This window comes from Natator depressus, chromosome 4 (assembly GCF_965152275.1).
Source record: "Natator depressus isolate rNatDep1 chromosome 4, rNatDep2.hap1, whole genome shotgun sequence".
Lineage (NCBI taxonomy): Eukaryota > Metazoa > Chordata > Testudines > Cheloniidae > Natator > Natator depressus.
Genome location: NC_134237.1, coordinates 54,428,966 through 54,453,028, shown reverse-complemented (window position 1 = coordinate 54,453,028; position 24,063 = coordinate 54,428,966). Strand labels below are relative to the sequence as shown.

Here is a 24,063-nt window from a genome sequence, read left to right as displayed (position 1 = left end):
CTCAGTGGGTTAATACCTCTTGATCAATGATGTTTTCTATCTGAAGAGGCTTCATTACATCAGTCACAAACTGTGGATGTGTATAGGCATCTCGGATCTTCTCATGGAGCAGCTGACGGACACTTCCCTATTCAAAGACAAAGTGACTACTTAGTTTGCTTCACTGCACCATGGAACGGTAAAAAGAAATTAAAATATTTAAATAGTGTTTAAACTCAAAGCAGACAGGATTCTCTCTGCACCTCTATAACGTGTTTTATATTGGAAATACATTGGATGTATACAACATAAAAGTGTAGTGACATAAAGAACCTAAACTTACTGTGGACTTAGGACTGATCTTCTGTGGCTTGTAACTGACATTTAGAACTGGTACCTCACCTATAAATATAGGTATGTAGTCAAAACAATGGCCACCAAAATAAAATTGTCAAAATATGCTTCAAATTGATACATTAAACAATACCTCCTTCATCAGGTGCAAGTCTTCCTGCAAGCATTCTGATAAATGTAGTTTTGCCAGTTCCTAACAAACAAAAGTTTCATGTTATATATAGGAAGTTACTTTAGACTGTCATTGCAGCAACTTTACTAATCTCTGGAGCTTTCTTTAATACCTTCAATAACATCATGTTTAAATAAGAGCAACATATATACATATATATATATATATATATATATATATATACACACACACACACTATATATATATATATATATATATATATATATATATATATATATATATATATATACACACACACACACACACACATATATACATATACACACACAAAAATGGGAATTCTCAAAGCAGTCTGTACTCTGTTCAGTGAATACCTGCAGCAGATCTGTAAAGAGCTGGCCAGTCACATAATGCTGGGGGGAAAGGGGGGTGTCATTATTTCTAGTTCTTAAACTGCATCACAAAATCATCTAAAAATACAATTTTTTCTTAATGTTACTTTCCCATACTTTCCCACATTGATGTAGTTCTTACGGATATAGGGATAGCACAGGATCATAAACAGGGGAGTTGGTCCATAGGACAATCACTGTATTACATATGGTCCACCACATGGAAATAATCTAGTAATAAACATTTTAGAAGGAACTCAGAGTGATAACGCTTAGCCCAAAAAGTGCTATTTTTCCTGTACACAGTTATGTGGTGGTAATAACTCAATAAAAAACTGAATTTTTAAAAGTTCAACTTTTCTTGTATGACTGGCTAACAGGTCTGTATTAGAGACAGTGTATTTGCTTGTGTTGGAGTTGAGAAGCAGTGTATACACTTACTGCCTGTATTACAGGGAGTGACCTAATGTAGTGGTTTTCAAACTTTTTTTCTGGTGACCTAGTTGAAGAAAATTGTAAATACTCGTGACCCAATGGAACTGGGGATGAGTGGGGTGTGGGAGGGGCCTTTGGGCTGGGGCAGAGGTTTGGGGTGCAGGAGTGCGGACTGCAGTGTGGGGCCGGGAATGAGGGGTTCAGGATGTGGGAGGGGCCTTTGGGCTGGGGAGTGGGGGTGAGGACTGTGGGGTGGGGCCGGGAATGAGGGGTTCAGGGTGTGGGAGGGGGCTCTGGGCTGGAGGTACAGGCTCTGGAGTGCAGGAGAGGGCACCAGGTTTGGGGGGGGCTCAGGGCTCTGGGGAGGGGGTGCAGGCTCTGGGGAGGGGTAAGGGATGAGGGGTTTAGGATGCAGGAGGTGGCTCCGGGTTTGAGGCAGGGCTCAGGGCTGGGGATTGGGGTGCAGGTTTACCTCTTGCAGCTCCCTGTCAGTGGCGCAGCTGGGATGCAGAGGCAGGCTTCCCACCTGTCCTGGCACCGTGGACCGTGCTGCGCCCTGGAAGCACGCCAGCCCAGTTCCTAGACAGAGGCGTGCAAGTAGCTCCACATGGCTTTTGCCTGCAGGCACCCTCCTTCCCCCCCAGCTCCAATTGGCTGGGAATCAGCCCATGGGAGTGCGGAGCTGGTGCTCGGGGCCGGGACAGCATGCGAAGCCCTGTGATCCCCCGCTTAGGAGCCGGACCTGCTGCTGGCCACTTCTGGGGTGGGGCACGGTGTCGGAATAGGTAGGAACTAGCCTGCCTTAGCCCAGCAGCACTGCTGACAGGACTTTTAACGGCCCGGTCAGTGGTGCTGACCAGAGCTCCCATGACCCAGTGCCTTCCATTCTGCGACCCACAGTTTGAAAACCACTGACAGTGGATAGCACTGGACTAGGACTCAGGAGACCTGCGTTGTATTCTCTGGTCGGCAACCTTGGGCTAGTCAATTCACTGCTCGGTGTCTCAGTTTCCTTATCTGTAAAAATAGGTATAATGAGGCTTACCTCCTTTGTAAAGCACTTTGAGACCTACTTATGAAAAGTGCTAGATAAGAGTGAGGTACTATTACAGACTGACAGAAGTACTCCCATTAATGTGTTTAAATAGGATATGTTTGCAACTAGAAACATCATATTTAGTAAGGAAGATCTGCTCTTAGGTTGCGTGCACAATGTCAGAGCTGTTCAAAGGCACAGTTTTTAATAAGATACTGTTCTTTTATTTTCCGTGATCCAGACCTCAATACCACACAATTGTTTTTAATAGTGTTTAGCACACCACATTAGACACACTAATTTCTACATAGGAGAACACTCACCATTTTCCCCTAGCATTACCATGATTTCAGAGTCAGTGAATTCTCCGGCTACTATGGCTAGTTCGAATTCTCCCATCTTTTTTTTCATTCCTGGATATTTATACATACACATCTTCTTAACTTCTTCTTCATTAGCTGTCTCAGCCACTTTAAAAACCAGAGATGCATCTCGAAATCTTAAATTTTCTGTTGGAACGTAACCATCCAAGAAAATGTTTATGCCTATAAGAGAAAAGTAAGCTACATTAGTAAAATCATGTGTAAAAAACCCCTAAAACTGCATGGACACTTAGTGTTTGATTGTAAGTATCAGATGGACCAGGACTGATAATGACCAAAGTCCTGTGTCCTATGTGACATGTTAGACTAATTCAACAAGGACTCTTATAGCAAGAGATTGGAAATTATACAGCAAGGTTAAATGAATCTGTCTGCAACCTCTATTAAAATAACTATAAAATATCAAATGTATAAACAATGCATTTTATTTGCACAGCAGCAAGACTCAAGAACTAGACAAAACTCAGAATTTCAAGGAATTTCAACATTTCGAAAACTGGTTGTGTTCTGCCTCAGAAGAAAACCATCTTTCTGTTTTTTGAAGTTTCACATGAACCAGAAATAAAAAAAGGGTCTGGAAACCCCATCACAGGGCATTTCCAAAACAAAATATGCTTTCCATACCCACAGCAGCTGCTGACTGAAACTGACATAATTCTTGTCAGTTTCACTGCCTTCCCTTCCCTCTTTCCCCCCCAATAGTAGTGGTGAAATGACAAGAATGGTGCTCCACAGAGTTTGTGCCTTCCCCTATTGTACTGCTCTTCCTAAGCACTGCAGGAACGATGCTATGCTCCTAAGCAAGTTTGTTCCTTGATCCTCCAGACAGTACTCCCCAAGATGGCCCTTCTTCCCCTATTCTGAGTAATAATTCAGTGGACAAAGTTACTTTCATCTTTAGTGCCCTGAATCTCTAAAGATCTTCCTTTAGTTGTTTCCAATTCTTCATTGCCTTGAATTCAGCCCAGGTCAACAATGACTAAGTCAGTATGGTCTGACAACTGTTCCATAGCTTTCTGACTGTAGTAGTCAATGGAGTTACATCTGTTATAGTCATAAAACATGTCACTTTTCTTTGACTCTAGATGCAAAACTGAATGTTTTCAGAGCATGGAAACTCAACTGAACTCATCTCTCGACCTGTGTCTTGTCTACTGTTCCCCCCCACCTTCTTTGTTTAAATCCCTAGCTTACAAATAATTCATGGTATCAAACTCATTCTATGGAGAGAAAGCCAAACTGCATTTTTAATTATGGCTTGTGGGTTGGAGTACAAGTTTAGGACTATATACAACCCTTGCTACATACTAGAACTCCCCCACTGATGTCAATGAAAGATGTGCACAGAAAGCAATGTTAGAGTATGACCTTTGTCATAATTCAACTTTCAGTTAATAATTACCTTATTACTACATTCAGCATACCTCAAAGGAAGATATGCTCACCTTAGGACCACCTCCTTGTTTCTCCCGCTCAAAGGGGCCTTTGAGGGTATGTTTACACTGCAATGAAACATCTGTGGCTGGCCCAAATCAGCTGACTCAGGATTATGGGCTATAAAACTGTGGTGTAGATGCTTGGGCCCCAACATCTACACTGCAATTTTAGAGCTCCATAGCTAGGGCCTACCAAATTCACGGCCACAAAAAATGCGTCACGGCCACGAAATCTGGTCTCCTCCCGTGAAATCTGGTCTTGTGTGTTTTTACACTATACTACATAGATTTCATGGGGGAGACCAGTGTTTCTCAAATTGGGGGTGCTGACCCAAAAGGGAGTTGCGGGGGTGGAGTGTCATAAGGTTATTTGGGGAGTGGGGGTGGGGAAGGTGCCATGGTATTGCGCTGACTTCAGAGAGCAGCGGCTACTGTTTGGGCACCCAGCTCTGAAGGCAGTGCCCCACCAGCAGCAGCACAGAAGCAAGGGTGACAATACCAAACCATGCCATCCTTCTGCACTGCTGCTGGTGGCAGCTCTGCCTTCAGAGCTGGGATCCAGGCCTGCAGCTGTCGCTCTCCAGCTGCCCAGCTCTGAAGGCAGCGCCGCCGCCAGCAGCAGCCTAGAAGGGCGGGCAGCAGTACCGCAACCCCCCTACAATAACCTTATGTATGGATGGAATAAATAAATAGTTAATGTTGACATACATAGCATAGTACATTTAGAAAAAAAGAGGCTTTCAAATTCTGCATTTTAAAAGATATATTTGCTTAAAACGACCATGCCGATCACACTGTGCATGCTTTCTCATTTGTGAGGGCAAGAGGAATGGGGGTTGGAGAGAGCCAGGGGTCAAGAGTTACCTTCTCTTACACTGAAAGGCATAGTGACGACACCATAAGCACTTGGCACACCATACAGGCAGCAGATAAAGTCAGAGAGATAATCTAACACACTAAGATCATGCTCTACAACAATGATATATCTGAAAAATAAAACCAAAATTATTTGTTAAACTTCTACATAAAAAAAAGAATGAGATCTGTGTACGTTTGTTTTTGTTTCTGTCAATGGAAAAAATAGTTTGATATAAAAATGAAATAAGTACATTTGAGATTTTGCCACTAGTCTCACATACCAAGAAATTATCAATATTTTGTTTAAATTAACAATACAATGCTGCTTTTGGTATGGATTCTTAGTTTTAAGCTAATATGGATAAAATTCAAACTTCTCAGTACAAATGTTTTGCTAAATGCTCAATAAATGGATACTGGGAGCAACAACTCTGGAAGTTTACTCTCCATTTGAGCTGACAACTTTTTTTTTTTTTTTACATAAAGTAGTGGAAAAGAGAGTTTGGTCACGGGGAAAATAAAACCACAAATATTTGAAGGATGTAAATCCCTGGGGGGGGGGGAGAGGAGGGGGGAAGAGAGGGAGAGGGGTGTAGAATTATAAATAGTGTTGGAGAGAAATTAAGAAAAGGAAAATTTAGGATGACTAAAAGGAAAAATAATCCTGACAATGTGATCTGTTGAACTGTCTTCAAAAGTAGACTACACAAAACACATTAGAAAATATACTATAAGAAACAATCTGCATTAGCAAGGAGATTGAAGAATCACCCAGTCAGTCAATGAACTACAATCTAGTGTCACTAAAATCTAACAAAATGTAAAATTTGTACTTACCTGTCTGGATTTATTAGAGATCGAATAGTAATGGCAGCCTTCAGACGCTGCTTAACATCTAGGTAGCTAGAAGGTTCATCAAACATAAAGCTATCCCAAAGAGAGGGGAAAATATCAATGAATGTATATTTTTAATTTTCATTTCTATAACATTTTAAAATCTAACCTGTAAACCACCTAAATTTACCCTCCAAGTGATATTTTAAAATGTCTATAGCAGGGGGTCGGCAACCTATGGCACGCGTGCCAAACACGGCACGCGAGCCAATTTTTAATGGCACGCTGCTGTCTGCTGGACCCGGACAGACTGCAGTGTGCCACTAAAAATCCTGCCCGGCCCGCTCTTCTCTGCCCCCGCGCCCACCGCTCTCTCCTTGCAGGGCAGGCAAGCTTCCCCCTTCCTCCCGCCTCTTCCCCCAGCGTGCTGGGTTCCTGCCCCTCCTTCTCTCCCTCCCTGCGGCCAATCAGCTGATGGTCCTTGCTACAAGCAGGAGAGGTAAAAGCGGAGCCTGCTCCGGGGACCTTGGGGAAGAGGGGTGGAATCCAGGCATATCCCCTCCAGCCCCCTGCCGAGCAGGGGGCTGAGAGCACCCCCACACCCGCAGCCCTTACCCCTGCACCCTCCTCACACACCCCCAGCCCCCTGCCCTGACTCCTGCACCCCTCCTACACACATACCCAGCACCCCCACACCCCATGCCCTGACTCCTGCACCCCCCACATCCCCACTCCCATCCCTCGCACCAAACAGGAGCCCCTGCACCCCCCCCCACATTCCCACCTGCACCCCTTGCACCAAATGGGAGTTGCCCTGGTAAGTGCTCCACACCCAAACCTCCTGCCCCAACCCTGAGCCCCCTTCCTCATTTAGCTCCTGGCCAGACCATGCACCCCAACCCCCAGCCTGCTCCTTCACCCCCAGCCCTGTTCTCAGCACACTCCCACCCTCATCTCAGTGCAGAGAGGGTAAGAGAATGGCGAGAACCAGGGAAAAGGTAGGTACCTACTCTATGTGGACACGGCTGGGACCCCAAACTGGCAGCGGGCTGAGTGGGACTGGCAGCCTGGACCCTGGCTGGCAGGAGCCGGCGGACGGAAACCCAGACCGGCAGCAGGCTGAGCAGCTCAGCCCGCTACCAGTCTGGGGTCCTGGACACCAGCCCCGCTCAGCCCACTGCTGGTCTGGGGTTCTGGCTGCCTGCCCCTTGCCAGCTGGGGTCCCAGCCGCAGGCCCTGCTCAGTCCGCCGCCGGCCTAGGTGAACCAAACCCCAGGCTGGCAACGGGCTGAGCGGGCCAGTGGCATAAGATCAGCATTTTAATTTAATTTTAAATGAAGCTTCTTAAACATTTTGAAAACCTTGTTTACATACGACAATAGTTTAGTTATATAATATAGACTTATAGAGAGAGACCTTCTAAAAAACGTTAAAATGTATTATTGGCACGCGAAACCTTAAATTAAAGTGAATAAATGAAGACTCGGCACACCACTTCTAAAAAGGTTGCCGACCCCTGGTCTATAGTAATAAAAATAAAAAAAAAAAATCATTTTTCTAGCGTGCTTCAACACCTTCCCTGATTCTTCTGCCAACTGCCATGTAAAGTTGTTAAACAGTCCAAATTAGCTATTCCTTTGCCAAAAATTCTGACCAAACTATATAGTGTTAACTTTCTAACTAACTATTTTAGCAATCCTATGACTTCTAATTCAGTTTAAATTTAAGCAGCCTTGTGACATGCACTGCAAAGTACAAAAATACCAATTTTAGGAGAGTGGAATAAGATTTTTCCAAATCAGAAAACCACCAGTCTTCTGATCTTGCTTTCCTGCTCTCAAGACCAGCTGAAGTCAGGAACCACTCGGAAGGGACTAAGTGAGTGAAGGGGATCTTAGTTGTGATAGATTAGGAGAGGCAGCAGTAGCTTGTTTGGCGCTATTGGACAGAACAGTAATTTCCTGGTTGCAAGACGGACAACATTCCCAAGGGGGTAGGCACCTTCTTGTCCTTTTCTGATTCAAGGAGGGTAAGGGATGTGCATGGTCAAACAGGATCTCTTCCCTACCTACTCCTTTCAACTAGGATTATTATCAAGCAACAATACTAAACCTTGGCTTGGATAGACCCTAAACCCCAGAGGTCTCTGCTACATGTGAGAGTGGATGAAAGAGCAAGGAACGATAAGAATTCCTATGAAAGGATCCCAGACACCAGTTGTGGGGAACTGGTAAACTATATTGTTGAAAATTTCTGCATTTAAATTTCATCCAAAGAAGATCACCTCTATATGCTGCCATCCACTCCCTAGAAATAAAAATTACTGCACTCTAATATTAAGCACCAAATTTAAGAACAAATCCTGAAACAGCCTTTTGGGATTGAAGGTGCAATAGAAGTATATGGAACATACATATCGGCCCTTTGAATGCAAACGACAGCACAAGCAAATCTCTGAAGTTCTCCTCCCGAAAGGTCTTCAATGTTTCGTTCTCTCAGATGAGTTAAATCTGGTGATAAAGATTATTTGTTATGTCCAGCCTATGTAAATTAAATAAGATGATAAATATCCTACTTTGAAACAAATTAGACAAAGTTTATGCTAAAGAAGGTATTTTAAAGCCTGCTCATAGATGTATCCAGTATACAGGGATCACAATAATGCTTGCAAAAACCACAGCAAGACATAAAACTGTCAGCAACATTAAGTGGCAAATTTGTACTGCTGCTTTCCTTCATGGATAGGGATCAAATTTCTGGTTTTGGTTGCTGTTCTTGGACTTGTGCTTGAAGAAGTTTATTGGCCCTAAAAATCAACAGTACTATTTTAAAAAGTTCCTAATACAGGCAAAACCAAGACAGTAGACCTTAAAAATCATAATATTCCAATTACCAACCAATATGTCAAAAACCGCTAAAATTCTACAAAGCATTAAGTCTAGTTTGAAAGCCGAGGATTCTTCATCTTTGGGGTAGCATTTTCTAGCTTCAATGGTTCTCAAGAGACAAGATGCTAAAATCTTGTCAAAATTGATCAAAATTAATCCAAAATTTTCCAAGCTTTAAAAATAAATGTTTTATACCATGGAAAGCTAAGAACCTCAGTTCCACAATGATGTGATTTATTAGTTTCTAATCCAGATTTGCAAGATACTAGACATCAAGAGTGCCACTAGCAGTTATTTTTTGGCATTGGTCCAGAAATGAATATACCAAGTCCTGGTCAAGTTCAGACCAATGTAAATTTCAATCCTTGAACTAGACATAATTTAAAGTTTTCCATTATGTTAGACAGTGATCATTTTAATTTTTAATTAATGTGAATTACTCAAAACTCTTTGAAGTGACTTTATGAACTGTGGTCTTACAAAAAAAAAAAAATTTATTTATTTAACAAAGTCACTTACCAACAAGGTTCCCTGTAAACTGTGTAGAAGTGGAGACACCTTGTATGTATGGCATAGGTCAAAAACCATGCCTCTCATATCTCCTCTGTGCAGTCCCAGCAGGGTGTGCCCCCCAGGGTGCACATGATCTCACCTCCTCACTGCAGGGGAAGTGGAAGCATCTCTCCATCTTACGAACATGCTCAGGCCTGGTTGGCTGGGATACACCTTGCGCACGAGATCCGGTGAGGGACCCAGCTGGGTTCAGGGGCACCAGCCCAGGTCAGCGGAGGCTCCAGAGCTGCAGCCTGACAAGGCCAAAGTACCCCTACCCCCCAGAAGTTGGTTTCTATGGTTGCTGCTGCCAAGAGGTGGCGGTGGAGGGAAGTAAGGATCAAGGCCCCTTCTTGGGAGCACCGGGCAGGGCGGGGTCCTGAAACCCCCAGCCTGGGGGAGGTGCAACCTGTCACACAGCCCTGAACAGACTCCTGGCTGGGCTCCTAAGGCTGCTGCAGCAGAGTTAATTGCTTCCCTTTGGGACCCCGTGAATGGTGGGAAGGGGACTAATGTGTGATACTGGGCAAGAGACACCCTAGGGCAGCCCCCATATGCACACACAACCCCTCCTGTATACACTCCTCACTTTAAAAAAAAACGTGAAATCTTGTCCACATTTCCATGGTATAAAACAAGGACAAAAATGCAGTGCTGTAGCCTGGTCGGTTAAATAAAAAAAAAACAAACAAACAAATAAAAAAAATTGGAGGGAACATTGCTTACCAAGCTGCTTACATACAATAGTCTGTGTGTCAGTTTCATCCTTTCTGTCCAAAATAGACCCCACTGTCCCCTGCCATTATAAAAAGAAAAAAATCAACCCTTTTCTAATATTTAAGCTTTCAGATATTGCAAACATGAGAAATTTCTCTCCATTAATGCACGAAAAGCATAATATTTTTACATAGTGTATTTTGTCTTTAAAGGCTCATATTGGGTTCTCTCCAACTGGTAACATCTCTTACCTTTGCAGCTTTAGGGATCTGGTCCACATACTGAGGTTTGATAATAGCCTTGAGGTCATCTTCCAGGATCTTGGTGAAGTAGTTTTGCAACTCAGATCCCCGAAAGTAAGTCAAGATTTCTTGCCAATCAGGTGGATCCTACAGAGAAATTAGGTACTAGGACTTATATAAGCATTTTAAATATTCAAATTCATTTAAACTATTAGTAGATCTAAAAGTAAACTGAAATGTTTTAATTTTAAAGATTCCAAACACAAATGAGTAGACATCAAAGATACATGCAATAAAAACAGAGCAGCCCCCAAAAGGTCAGTCACTACTTCACTTCCACTTAAATAGGCTTCCACTTAAAATAGTTAATGACATGAAACACCTGAAGCTGTATAAGGAGTGCAGGTCCTTGTACTCTTTCACGTGTGCGATGTCACTTACTCTTGAAAGAAAAAGCACCCTAAATAGGTCTTGGCAGCAGAAATACGTGATATCTTCAAGAAACAAAAGTTAAAAAGGAGTGTACTGTGAATTTGTTTTAATAAGCCAGTGTCAGAAGTCAAACCATTTCATATAGAGCGAAGGATATGGGTCACTCTATTACTCAATTCTTTCACAAAACTGAAATATATGTAGTCTTATGGTTGCCTGGGCTAAATGGAAAAGGTTAGCCTGATAAAGTTTCACTTTCAGAAAAAGGTTCAAGAAAAATGTGTTTCCTACTTCCCAGCAGACATTCGCAAGAGATGACAGTAAGAGAGGATGAAACAGAGCAAATTTAATGTGGGCAAAAAACTTGTTAAAAGGGAACTGCAACTCCTGGTTATCTTGGGAAGTCTGATCGGGCCCTTGTGGTAGACTAGAGTGGAGATGGAGGTCAAGAGATTGGTTTCATTTTGGGAATAATGCTAAGCATTCTCCAGGAGAACCAGAGCTGGAAAAGGCAAACAAATCATAGTTGAAGTAGACTAGAAGAACAGCGCAGAGACCTTTAACACCACTTCACTGCACCTACACCAGTGTCTAGCTCAGCAACACTTCCCCAAAGTTCAAGCCACGTGAAGCACTGATATCAATGTGACAGTTGCAGGAAAAAAGTTACAAGGACAGACTGAGCATTTATCATCAACAAACCATAATCACCTATTTCCCAAGCTCTTTTTATACATACATCATATTTTCCAAGGTTTGGCTTCTGCTTTCCAGCTAGGATTTTCAAGGCAGTTGATTTTCCAATACCGTTGGTTCCAACCAATCCCAGTACTTCCCCTGGACGTGGAATAGGCAACCTGTATATAAAGTCATTATTCAGTGTAATCCAAAATTCCCACCACAATTAAAAGCAAAATACTAGTGCACTTTAAAAAAAAAAAAAAAAAAAAAAAAAAAATTTGCCGAGCGATTCAACCCATTTCACAGTGTCTCTACCTCAATATTGCTTGAACTTATATAGATAAAAAAGCCAAAAATTAAGGGAAAAACATTTAAAACATTTAAGACCACAACCAGACACCACTAATGCCAGGTTTATCTCTCTCCATTTTCTTTCAAAGAGAATCACTTTGATGTGACACACTTATATGCCAACTTCTTTATAATGCTTGTTAACACAGAGAGAGCAAGAAAACATTTTGGGAGAGAAAGTTCTTGAGGTAAAGGCACAGGACTTGGAACACAGATCTAGGGTCTGCCACAGACTTCTTGTGCGACTTTGAGCTAGTAATCCAACATTTTACCTTAGTTTCACGATCTATAAAATTCAGGTGCTGTGAAGATAAATTAATTGTCTGCAAGAAGCTGACACACTCAAGTGAGGAATACCATAGAACTGCATAAACAAATAAAATGCTCCAATTCTAGAGACTGCTTTATCAGTGCCAGACCTGTTTTATTTATGTTTTTATGTCATTCCTCCTGCCCTTTGAGATGACAGACCAATAATCATTTATCACCAGGAAAGCTAGATTCAGATTTAAAATAGTGTCAAAATGACAATATCTCAAGAATTTTAAATTACAGGTTTTTGATTCAGTTTATTATAACAGAAGTTCAAGGAGATTGTTAAACTAAGCCAAAAAATTATCTGAAACTAATATTTGATAACCCAAAAGACTATGTACATTAAAAAAAACATAGATTCATCCTGTGGCACATCTCCAACAACGTTGGAAATTAGGAGTCCAGAATATTATATACATTTAACATTAATTTAAAATTGGATAGGGTAAAATAAAGTTGGCTTGAGGAAAAATAAAAGATACCTGTGAAGTTTGAAGGCATTGGCACAATATCTGTGTGTTGTTTCTTTCTCCAGGTTGCTAGGTAAGTTAACAATTGACAAGGCTCCAAAAGGACATTTCTATAATTTAAACAAACAAATTTACTACTTACTAATGCACAGTGAAACAAGTTAATGCAGAACAAATTACTCTGTAGTGAAATTCTTCTATGTTTAGTACTTCACTCCGAGCGTGTTGTTTACAATTGTGAGTGCCACACTTCTTACCTTTAAGCAGGTCAGTACTAAATATTTATACATATTCTTGAATTTATTGATTTGTTAATATGTTTAAAAAATTCCTCCAACTGCTAACTAATTTGCTTAGATTTTTGACCACAGAAACTACAGAGAGAAGCGATCAATGTTCTGGTTGTTGTTAGACTAAGCTGTCCTACAGATAACATTGATGGGTAAAATTACATCACTTTCTGCGCTTAACAGAGAAAGACAACATTTTCAAAGTGAATCCTATGCTCACTTTTTCAAAGCTAAATATGGCAATTTAAAGTACTGACTCTAGAATAGAAATAGAATTGGAAGGATTAGACTTTTACTGGTAAATGTCTCTAAACATCAATTTCACTGCACCCCCCCCCCCCCCATGAAAAAATATTTCCATTGATAATAAGCAAAATATACAGATAGACAAAGTAAGAAAAAATGCTGCTTGGGAACTTAATTTGATATAAGATTACTATGTACATTTTGACATGATGGTAGCAATTTCTGTTTTAAAGGTTATAAAACAACTTTTTGAATCTCAATGTCTACTCTCATTAAATAATTGTCTGACCCTTCTATAATTTCCCACAATTGTGAAAATTCAAATAAAAATAAAAGATATGGATTATTTTTAAGTATCTGTCAAAACTAAATACAAAAAATAAAATTCTGTCAAGCTGAAATATAAAAAGGTGCACAGGAGATAAACTGTTTGAAGTTATATTACATATTTTTTCTCGAATTCTGAAGATACATTTTTTCTTATGAGAAGTACATACTTTCAAAGAAATTGAAATTGCATTTTTAAAAAGTTTATATAAGTATCTTTTACCTTAATGCAAATACCGCAACCAATACAGAGTGTTTCAGAAATCCATGCTATTTTGCTCTGTGGTACGACTTCTATGCATAGTTTTCCTGGTGAAAAAGAATGTATGTTAAACACAAGACACAATGCTGATGAATCAGATTTGTTATCAGCATGATCAGTAAATGCCGCACAGAAATCCTGTAGTTGCCTTAAAATTCCCCAGCAAAAAAGGACTCAAAAGAAGCCCTGAAACTGAGCAGTTAATATTTCTTAGCATTATTGCGGTGCACAATTTTCAGACCGTTTTAATCATATATATTACACAAATGTATTCATAGTATGATCCAGAAAGCTCTCTAAGCGTTTCTACTAGTAAATTCTATTAAGGTGGACAGCAAACAACTAGGCACATTGTTTAAAGTCTCTTGCATTGTTTAATTATGTTTCACTGCATTTCTCACCCATTCGAACCACAGGACAGCTCTTTTTGCACTCCTGACGGCATTTCTTTGGCTTACATTTGTCATTGCTGACAATAGCAATTCTCGTTAACTTGTCGGCCATATTGTGCAATTTAGGTTTATATATACACCAATTAGAGATTCCAAGATGGAAGTGAACACTTCAGGGTCTAAAAAACAAAAACATACAAAAAAGAACTGGATCACAATCACCACCAATAACGCGGCAAAGCTGTATCTAGTTGAAATTACTAATAGAAGTTCATGTACCCAAATAAAATGTGTGTTGTTCTTACAGCCGATTGAACAAATTCAGAAAGACAATTAAATGTTGGCAGTTTTAATATGGTAATAATTGCAGAATGACTTTAGCACAAACTTTCAATTTCATTACTATTTTCCCCACTATAAAATGAAGCCAACATGACAACTGCAAATCATAGAAGATTAGGGTTGGAAGAGACCTCTGAAGGTACCTAGTCCAACCCCCTGCTCAAAGCAGGGCCAACCCTAACTAAATCATCCCAGCCAGGGCTTTGTCAAGCTGGGCCTTAAAAACCTCTAAGGATGGAGATTCCACCACTTCCCTATGTAACCCATTCCAGTGCTTCACCACTCTCCTAGTGGAATAGTTTTTCCTAACATCCAACCTAGACCTCCCACACTGCAACTTGAGACCATTGCTCCTTGTTCTATCATCTGCCACCACCGAGAACACCCTAGCTACATTCTCTTCGGAACCCACCTTCAGATAGTTGAAGGATGCTATCAAATCCCCTCACTCTTCCCTTCTGCAGACTAAATAAGCCCAGTTCCCCCAGCCTCTCCTCATAAGTCAATGCATACTCTTTTAATGCAACTCTATTTACAAGAAAATTACATCATATTAGAAAGTATTAAGGCAGTGAGTGGGCATATGTATTGCTGACAGAGTAAATTTCAGTTCCACATGGTGATTCATTCACACATTTATGCCACCTGCTAGGAGGTGAATTTGTGAGAGCTGCATGCTTGCTATTTAAAGTAAAAACCATAAATAGTTGTGACCATTGCTATGAGAATATGAAATTGTGTGTGTGTGTCTATATGCATAAATACATAGATGTGTAATAAACAGAGTGTGTGTGTGTGTGTGTGATAGACAGATACACACAGAGGCCAAACTGATTTGATTTTGCTAGTTTAAGTTATACACGAGTTATAGCAACTACACTGACATATTGTATTTCCCAGGCAATTAGTGCCCCTATGATAAGGGCTTAAAGATTTCAAGAAACCAAATAAAGGAAAACAATTGGAGGTTAATCAAATAATTTTTAAAAATATTTTTAAAATTCTAAGATCTTGGATTAAATATCCTTGAAGTTACAAATAAATATATGTTAAGAGGTGAAATAAAAAGACACAGCTTAAGTGTAGAGTTCTGTTTCTCCCTACAGTAGTTGTTAGCCTCACAAATAGCTAAAGCAGGGCAAGAGGTGCAAACATTATATTGTATTAGGTGTTTACCAGGTCATCAACCATAGCAGAGGAAACAGAATGCTAAGTTTAGGTCTTGACAGGTAATGGATTTTAAACATTTTATTTTAAAGAATGTTTATAATTTTTTGTCCACAATATTCTGATAATGGGATATTTAAAATAGACATTGATCTTCTCTTTTTAAAAAGCACTTCAGTTCACCTTTATGGACATCCCTTATTCACTCCAATCTAAAATAGAGTAAGGTTGAGTTATGAAGTCATCAGCATTTCACAAGATGTTACTGTTTGGAGACAGACTGAAGAGTATAATGACAAGGCTTAGGAATCCTCACTGCTGTATACCACCTCTTGAAGCCTCTGGTCATGACTGCTTGCTGGGGTTCAATGGCATGAATACAACTCTTCTAGGTGGTGATCAGTTCTTGAGAAAGGGTTTAAACCTTGGTTACTGCTGAAAGACTCGTCACCTTAAATAATTTAAAGGTAAGTAAAATATTGGGCCTACATTGTGGCTAGCCTCTCTTCCGGCAACTGAAGGAACAAAGCATTTTCAGTTACAGTTTAACATTGCTGGGTACTAACAGTTGGGACCATGCAGAGAAGTTACCAATTTAAAGCAAGTGTATTGTAGTACCCAGCATGCCAATATTTATATTCCAAGATAAAACTTGGACATAAAATTTGACGTTATGAACAGAGAAGTTGTAATGTACTAATGTGGTTCAAACCATAAATATCAGGTCTTGAAATACTCAAAGTTCCAAAATCTAAACAGTCTGCTCGCTGATGGAAGAATTCCACTAGTTCACATTAAACAAATAAAGTCTTTCCTATTGTATATATGAAATGTTATTTGAAGATATGTTAAACTTTCTCGTCTAACCTATGCTAAGTATAGGGAGTTCTCAAACAACATCTTTCAGGAGTTTACAGATTGCTCTTTATACGCAGAAAAGGAAAATATCCGATCTACTGAAACATGGAAGAATAATAGGTGTGGTGCATATCTAATTCATAAGCACGTAGGGAAGGGACAGGGTCTTGTGTGGATCAATCATGAAGGATATTATATGCAATACTTTTGTTTGTGCCCCATACACTGAAGGTGGGGAAGGGACTAGCCTTCAGCCTTTAACTGGTGGTAAGGGCAAAAATAAGCTTAGTGCTGGAAGTGTGAACTGAGTATTTCTAGACTTTCTGATATTTCAGGCTTTTTTTTTTTTTTAAAAACATACTATTTCTCAATTTCCAAATGTATTTAACCATAAACATTAATTTAAAAAAAATTCTAATAGGTATTTACAGCTGCTCCCTCTTTTAGGGAAATCTATGAGGGAATTTTATACTTAAAAAAAAACCCCACAACCCAGACAATTCTGAACTTTTATTTCTCTCGCTTCCCAATATAATTTTAAAATATTAGTTTTCTTGAGTAAGTTGTCAGAAATTTTTGAAGGAAAATCTTGTGTATTTACATATAATACAGGTGTTACAATCATTTAAAAAATAAATCAGTAGATTTACAGACTATGGGCCCAAGTCTGCAATTGGATCTATCCAGGCAAACCCCCTGTGCCAGCACAGAGCCCACTGATATTAGGGGTTTTCTGCCTGAAGGCAGGGGTCCACCCCCCAGGGGTCCAGTTACAGGACCAGGGTAGAAGGTGTCCTGCCTGGGGATCCCAATACACAATAATGAATGTCAGGCCTAGAGAACATAAGAGACACTCCTCAGAAGCTTAGTACCTGTAGAGCTTAAACACTCAGCTGAGTAGAAGCTCATTATCTCAAACCTGTAAATTTGAATCATAGAATATCAGGGTTGGAAGGGACCTCAGTAGGTCATCTAGTCCAACCTCCTGCTCAAAGCAGCACCAATCCCCAACTAAATCATCCCAGCCAGGGCTTTGTCAAGCCTGACATTAAAAACTTCTAAGGAAGGAGATTCCGCCACCTCTCTAGCTAACCCATTCCAGTGGTTCACAACCCCTGCAAGTTTTTCCTAATATCCAACCTAAACCTCCCCCACTGCAACTTGAGACCATTACTCCTGGTTCTGTCATTTGCTACCACTGAGAACAGTCTAGATCCATCCTCTTTGGAACCCCCTTTCAGGTAGCTGAAAGCAGCTATCAAATCTCCCCTCGTTCTTCTCTTCAGCAGACTAAACAATCCGAGTTCCCTCAGCCTCTCCTCATAAATCATGTGCTCTAGTCTCCTAATCATTTTTGTTGCCCTCCGCATTCCAATTTTTTCACATCCTTCTTGTAGTATGGAGCCCAAAACTGGACACAGTACTCCAGATGTGGCCTCACCAATGCTGAATAGAGGAGAATGATCACGTCCCTCAATCTGCTGGCAATTCTCCTACTTATACAGCCCAAAATGCTGTTAGCCTTCTTGGCAACAAGGGAACACCACACAACAGAACCACTAACCCAGGAACCTATCTTTGCAACAAAGCCCGTTGCCAACTGTGTCCACATATCTATTCAGGGGACATCATCATAGGGCCTAATCACATCAGCCAAACCATCAGAGGCTCGTTAACCTGGACATCTATCAATGTGATATATGCCATCATGTGCCAGCAATGCCCCTCTGCCATGTACATTGGTCAAACTGGACAGTCTCTACATAAAAGAATAAATGGACACAAATCAGACATCAAGAATTATAACATTCAAAAACCAGTTGGAGAACACTTCAATCTCTCTGGTCACTCGATTAGACCTAAAAGTGGCAATACTTCAACAAAAAAACTTCAAAAACAGACTCCAATGAGAGACTGCTGAATTGGAATTAATTTGCAAACTGGATACAATTAACTTAGGCTTGAATAGAGACTGGGAGTGGATGGGTCATTACACAAAGTAAAACTATTTCCCCATGTTTGTTCCCCCCACACCCCACTGTTCCTCAGACGTTCTTGTCAACTGCTGGAAATGGCCCACCTTGGTTATCACTACAAAAGGTTCCCCCCCCACCCCCCCACTCTCCTGCTGGTAATTGCTCACCTTAAGTGATCACTCTGGTTACAGTGTATATGGTAACACCCATTGTTTCATGTTCTCTATGTATATGAATCTCCCCACTGTATTTTCCACTGAATGCAGCCGATGAAGTGAGCTGTAGCTCACGAAAGCTTATGCTCAAATAAACTGGTTAGTCTCTAAGGTGCCACAAGTACTCCTTTTCTTTTTGCGAATACAGACTAACACGGCTGCTACTCTGAAACCTGTTGATTCGCAGTAGCATCCCCCACTCCTCTCAGCCATGATGACATCAGCCATGAGGACTGAGAAGTCACATTCAACTTTTACTTGTGATTCACAGTTCTGGACACCCTAAGTGTCAACATCTTCATACAAAAAACTGAGCCAAGATAATGTTTATATACAATTACTAAATACACTTATTTTGGTTGGATTTAACTGCAAAGTTCTACACATCTTGAGAAAGATTGTTTGGGCTCAAGGCTGAAATTTTGGAGCTCTCAAGCCTACTCAACAGCATAATGTGTTACATGAAAATGTTAAGTATAATTAATAAATATTGTGGAAACAACAAGCATTTAGAAGCATCTAATTTATAGTCAATATTGCTTCTTTCAATTTGTTTAGGTGGCTCAGAAAATAGAAAAGTACTCTACCTATTCAATTTTTACTAACCACAGAATAAATTTGGATTAGTAAATTCCATTTGAAAGGCAACCTCAAGAATGTTTACCAGAAGATTACGATGAGGAGAGCTGAATCAAACTGAACCTAAAGAGAAAATGACTAAGGCTGACAAAGTATTTAAGATTTCGGCAAACCATATTCATTTCAAGTCAAAATTGTCTTACTACCGTAACATGATTTCTAAAATGTGCATCTAAAAATTGTAAAGCATACAAAATGCTAGCCGTAACAAAGTGCATATCTAGACATATTTGAGCAACACTCACATGGCTCTTAGCTCAAACGCCTCCTTGAATCTTTGATTCCCCCCCCCCCCCAAAAAGCATTTTCTTCTCAAAAACCATAAACAAAACACTTTCTCCCACAAGAATTTATGGAAGACAACAATAACTCCATCATTATACTGTAATACTTAAAAAGCAAAAACTTAGTTTACTAGAATTTGGATCATCCATAATTTTTACATTTGCTGGATCGAGATACGAGTACATTACCATAAAAGACTTAATACAATCAACTGCAAAGAGGAAAAAACGTGCAACAGCATGCTGAATTACTATGTAAAGTGCAACTTACTATAAATATAGAGAGGAATAAGCAACTGTTAAGACAGAAAACTGAATGACAGGACAATGCAATTATATCAAAAAAGTAAAAAAAATCTGTATTCAGAACTGACCACATTGTATTAAAAACATTTACTTTGCAAAAAGCAGATGGAAGTGTTCAACAAATCATATTTTAAAAGCACTAACTAGTAAAAAGACTGAGAATAAGTAGTATTTACTTTTAGAAGAAAACAAATAATCTTCCAGCAGGAGAGTGAGTTTGTATGTGTGTCTGTGGGGGGGGGGGGGGGGGGAAGGGTGAGAAAACCTGGATTTGTGCTGGAAATGGCCCTCCTTGATGATCACTTTAGATAAGCTGTTACCAGCAGGACAGTGGGGTGGGAGGAAGTTTTGTTTCATGGTCTCTGTGTGTATATAATGTCTTCTGCAGTTTCCACGATATGCTATGCATCCGATGAAGTGAGCTGTAGCTCACGAAAGCTCATGCTCAAATAAACTGGTTAGTCTCTAAAGTGCCACAAGTACTCCTTTTCTTTTTTCTTTTTACGAATACAGACTAACACGGCTGTTACTCTGAAATCTTCAAGAAACATCTCAACTATAGAACTAATGAACCAAACCTGACAACCCCACATATATTGATAAGACCATCAAGACAATTTTAAAGTTAGAATACCTGACAAAAGTAATTTATAAAATAGTAAAATACATATAGAACCAGTTGTCAATTTACAAAAGCCGGAAGTATCGGTATGTGCTAAAAGTCCGAGTGTGTAAAAAAGGACAAATACTAAGGGCTGGTCTATGTACAGTTTTTGTACTGCTTTAACTATATTGGTTTCTAAACCATTATTACAGTGAAAGCAATAAAAAAACGTGTTTAGACAAGCCCAAAGTTCTGTTTCTTAGGCCCTGTCTACACTGGCAAGTTTCTCCGTAGTAAAGCAGCTTTCTGCCCTGTAACTCCCGAGTTACAAGCCACTTAGTGTGCAGAAACTGCGCAGTTGTAGAACTTCGAAAAAACCACCCCAACAAGAGGCGTACAGCTTTCTGCACCAGGGCTACAGTTCTGGGGTGCCAGTGTAGACACCTTGGTCGATTACAGTGCTGCAATTGGCCTCCGGGAGGTGTCCCACAATGCCTGTTCTCACCTCTCTGGTCATCGGTTTAAACTCTACTGCCCCGCCCTCATGTAACCAACCGTCATCCCCACCCCTTAAATTCCTTGGGAATTTCAAAAGTCCCCTTCCTGTTTGCTTGGTGATGCGCGCAGTGGTCTCAGCACACCTTTCCAGGTGGTCATGCCTATTCCAGACAATCTCCCGCTTGGGGCAATGCCAAGCTGCTGGATCTCATCAGCATTTGGGGAGACGAGGCTGTCCAGTCCCAGCTGCACTCCAGACGTAGGAGTTTATACCTACGAACAGCTTTCACACTGTATGACAGAAAGGGGCCATGATCGGGACACACTGCGGTGCAGGGTCTAAGCAAAGGAGCTGCCGAATGCCTATCACAAGGCACAGAAGGCAAACCGCTACTCCAGTGCTGCACCCACGAGCTGCTGGTTCTACAAAGAGCTTGATGTGATACTCAGCGGCAACCCCACCTCCACTACAAAGACCACTGTGGATACTTTGGTGGCTCACGTGCCAGTGGAGAGTGGACCGAGCCAGGAGCAGGAAATCTTTGACGAGGATGTGGATGAGGCAGAGAATGGACTTGGAGGTCAGAGATGCATGTAGCCAGGAGCTCTTTTCTACCCTGGAGGAGGCTAGCCAGTCACAGCTGTCGGAGATCGGTGAAGTGCAAACAGGAGGGGAGGTCCCTGGTAAGTGGATCTGATTTTGGGAATTGCTGAAGCAAGTTGTTGTGGGCAGGAGGATTAGAGAAAGAAGGCTTGTCTCCCACCACATGCCTAGTCTGAGCTGCAGAACAGGCTGTTGATTGACTCCCTCACTTCATGGGAATCTCCCTGAGAGATCTCCAGGAAACTCTCGTGGAGATACTGGGCAACTGGAGGTTCTTCAGCAGAGCTGCTTTGTTTCTTGCCCCATTAAGGGTAACTTCCCTGTGCCATCGCAGGGTGGGGGAGGGAGGAGAAGAACCATTGCTGCACACAGGCAAGCCACATAGAGGTCAGGGCAGAAGCCGAAGTCTTGGAGAAGACCCTCCTTTGATTCCCTGCTCACCCTCAGCAGAGGGGTATCTTCCATAATGATCACATCCTGTGGAAAGTGTGGGGACAGGAATGATCATCAGGCCACCCTACAGTGCTGGCTCTCCCCAAGAGCCATGTGCCCAGTGTACAGCATGGTCCGGGAAGAGCAATTTATCCTGCCCCCGCGGCTATTCACCATTTTGGGGGTCTTGTGGCTCCCGTGTGCTTGCCTGGGGTCAGCCAGTTAGTGACAGGTGTGAGAGTACTGGCTGTGTTTTAAAGCACTGAATCAATGTTGTCTGTGTTGCAAACAATACTGCTTCTGTAAAACGCTGCATTTAAACTTCACAGAGATGACTTTGGGAACCCAGCCTCCCCCTTTGTTATCGCTGGCTGAATGGCTGTGCAGAATTAGAAAGCGGCCAAGAAGAACTAAGGAGGACTTTCTGCGTGATGTTATGATGCACTCTGCTGCCGAGAAACAGGAATTGAAGGAGTAGCGGGACAGTGAGAAAAGCCAGATGAAGCCACGGAGCGGCTCTTAAAGGTTATGGAGTGCCAAGCACACACGCTCCAGGAGATACAAGCTCTTCAAAGCAAACAGCTCAGCGCCCACCCTCCCCTGCAGCCACTGTTGCAAAAAAACTCTTTCCCATGCACCCCCAGACACCGCCAAAACACTCTGATCAACCTCCTGGCTCCAGTCTGTACCCACAGCATTCCACTCCTCCCCGCCACAGTTCAGCACTGCCGACTCCCACACCCATCCCTCTGCAGTTTGGCCCTGCTGAAGTACAGTTCCCGTTGCATTGTACTACATCCCTGGACCTCTTCTCCCAGGACCTTCCCTTACCCACCCTACTACTGCTTTTTGTTTGACTCTCTCCTCCAGTTGTAGTCATCTTTTAATAAAGTAATTGTGTTAGTTTAAAAGCAATCTTTATTCTATTAATTGAAAGCAAAAAGAGCACTGCAAAGCAACATACAATTAGGTTAAACCCAGATATTGTATCATGTGCACCAATAATTTCCTGGCATTTCAAGCACTGCACTCCCGAGCATAGCAACAAATATTAGTGGCTTTCAGCTTCAAATTGCTGCCTCAAGGCATCCCTGATCCTTATGACTCCGTGCTGTGCCCCTCTAATAGCTCTGGTCTCTGGCTGTTCAAACTCAGCCTCCAGGCGCTGAGCCTCTGCGGTCCAGCCCTGAGTGAAGCTTTTGCCCTTCCCTTCACAAATATTATGGCGCATACAGCATAGGAATATTGGCTTTGCACAAATGAGCAAAAAGCATAGAAATATTGTCATTGGCCAGGTCCAGCTTCCCATAGAGGCAGCACCAACGGGCTTTTAAATGGCCAAAAGCACACACAACAGTCATTCTACACTTGCTCAGCTCCTTGTTGCTGTCAAGTTGCCCTGTGTATGGCTTCAAAAGCCACAGCATTAAGAGGTAGGCAGGGTCTCCCAGGATGACAATGGACATTTCGATTTCCCCTACAGTGATCTTCTGGGCCGGGAAGAAAGTCCCTGCTTCCTGAAGAGGCCAGCGTTCCAAAAGATGTGTGCATCATGCACCTTCCTGGACCAGCCTACATTAATGTCTGTGAAACGCCCACGGTGATCCACAAGTGCCTGGAGAACCATTGAGAAATACCCCTTGTGATTAATGTACTCGGTGGCTAGGTGGTCTGGTGCCAGAATTGGAATATGACTGACATCCATCGTCCCACCACAGTTAGGGAAGCCCATTTGTGCGAAGCCATCAACAATGTCATGCACGTTGCCCAGAGTCATGCTCTTTCAGAGCAGGATGTGATTAACGGCCCTGCACACTTCCATCAACACGAGTCCAACTGTAAACTTTCCCACTCCAAACTGATTAGCAACCAATTGGTAGCAGTCTGGAGTAGCCAGCTTCCACAGTGCAATCACCACGTGCTTCTCCAATGGCAGGACAGCTCTCATTCTTGTGTCCTTGAGCCGCAGGGCTGTGGTGAGCTCATCACAGTGTCTCATGAATGTGGCTTTCCTCATCCGAAAGTTCAGCAGCCACTGCTCGTCATTCCAGACGAGCATCACGATGTGATCCCACCACTCAGTACTTGTTTCCCGAGCCCAAAACGGCGTTCCACCGTGGTCAGCACCTCCAT

At 41.7% G+C, this 24,063-nt stretch overlaps 1 protein-coding gene across 2 annotated transcripts in view; it reads right to left on the bottom strand.

Moving 5' to 3' along the window:
* The window catches only part of ABCE1 (ATP binding cassette subfamily E member 1), a 32,042-nt gene that overhangs the window by 5,204 nt on the left and 2,775 nt on the right, over positions 1-24,063 (bottom strand). For both annotated transcript variants that reach the window (XM_074950934.1, XM_074950933.1), the window contains exons 2-14: positions 14,015-14,184; positions 13,575-13,660; positions 12,501-12,598; positions 11,411-11,528; positions 10,249-10,386; positions 10,007-10,076; positions 8,254-8,350; positions 5,844-5,933; positions 5,013-5,134; positions 2,653-2,874; positions 467-526; positions 323-381; positions 17-127 (exon numbers count right to left, since the gene is read on the bottom strand). In XM_074950934.1, coding sequence (XP_074807035.1) covers positions 17-127; positions 323-381; positions 467-526; positions 2,653-2,874; positions 5,013-5,134; positions 5,844-5,933; positions 8,254-8,350; positions 10,007-10,076; positions 10,249-10,386; positions 11,411-11,528; positions 12,501-12,598; positions 13,575-13,660; positions 14,015-14,117 — 1,374 coding nt within the window. In that variant the 5' untranslated portion in view covers positions 14,118-14,184. The remainder of the gene's footprint in view (positions 1-16; positions 128-322; positions 382-466; positions 527-2,652; positions 2,875-5,012; positions 5,135-5,843; positions 5,934-8,253; positions 8,351-10,006; positions 10,077-10,248; positions 10,387-11,410; positions 11,529-12,500; positions 12,599-13,574; positions 13,661-14,014; positions 14,185-24,063) is intronic.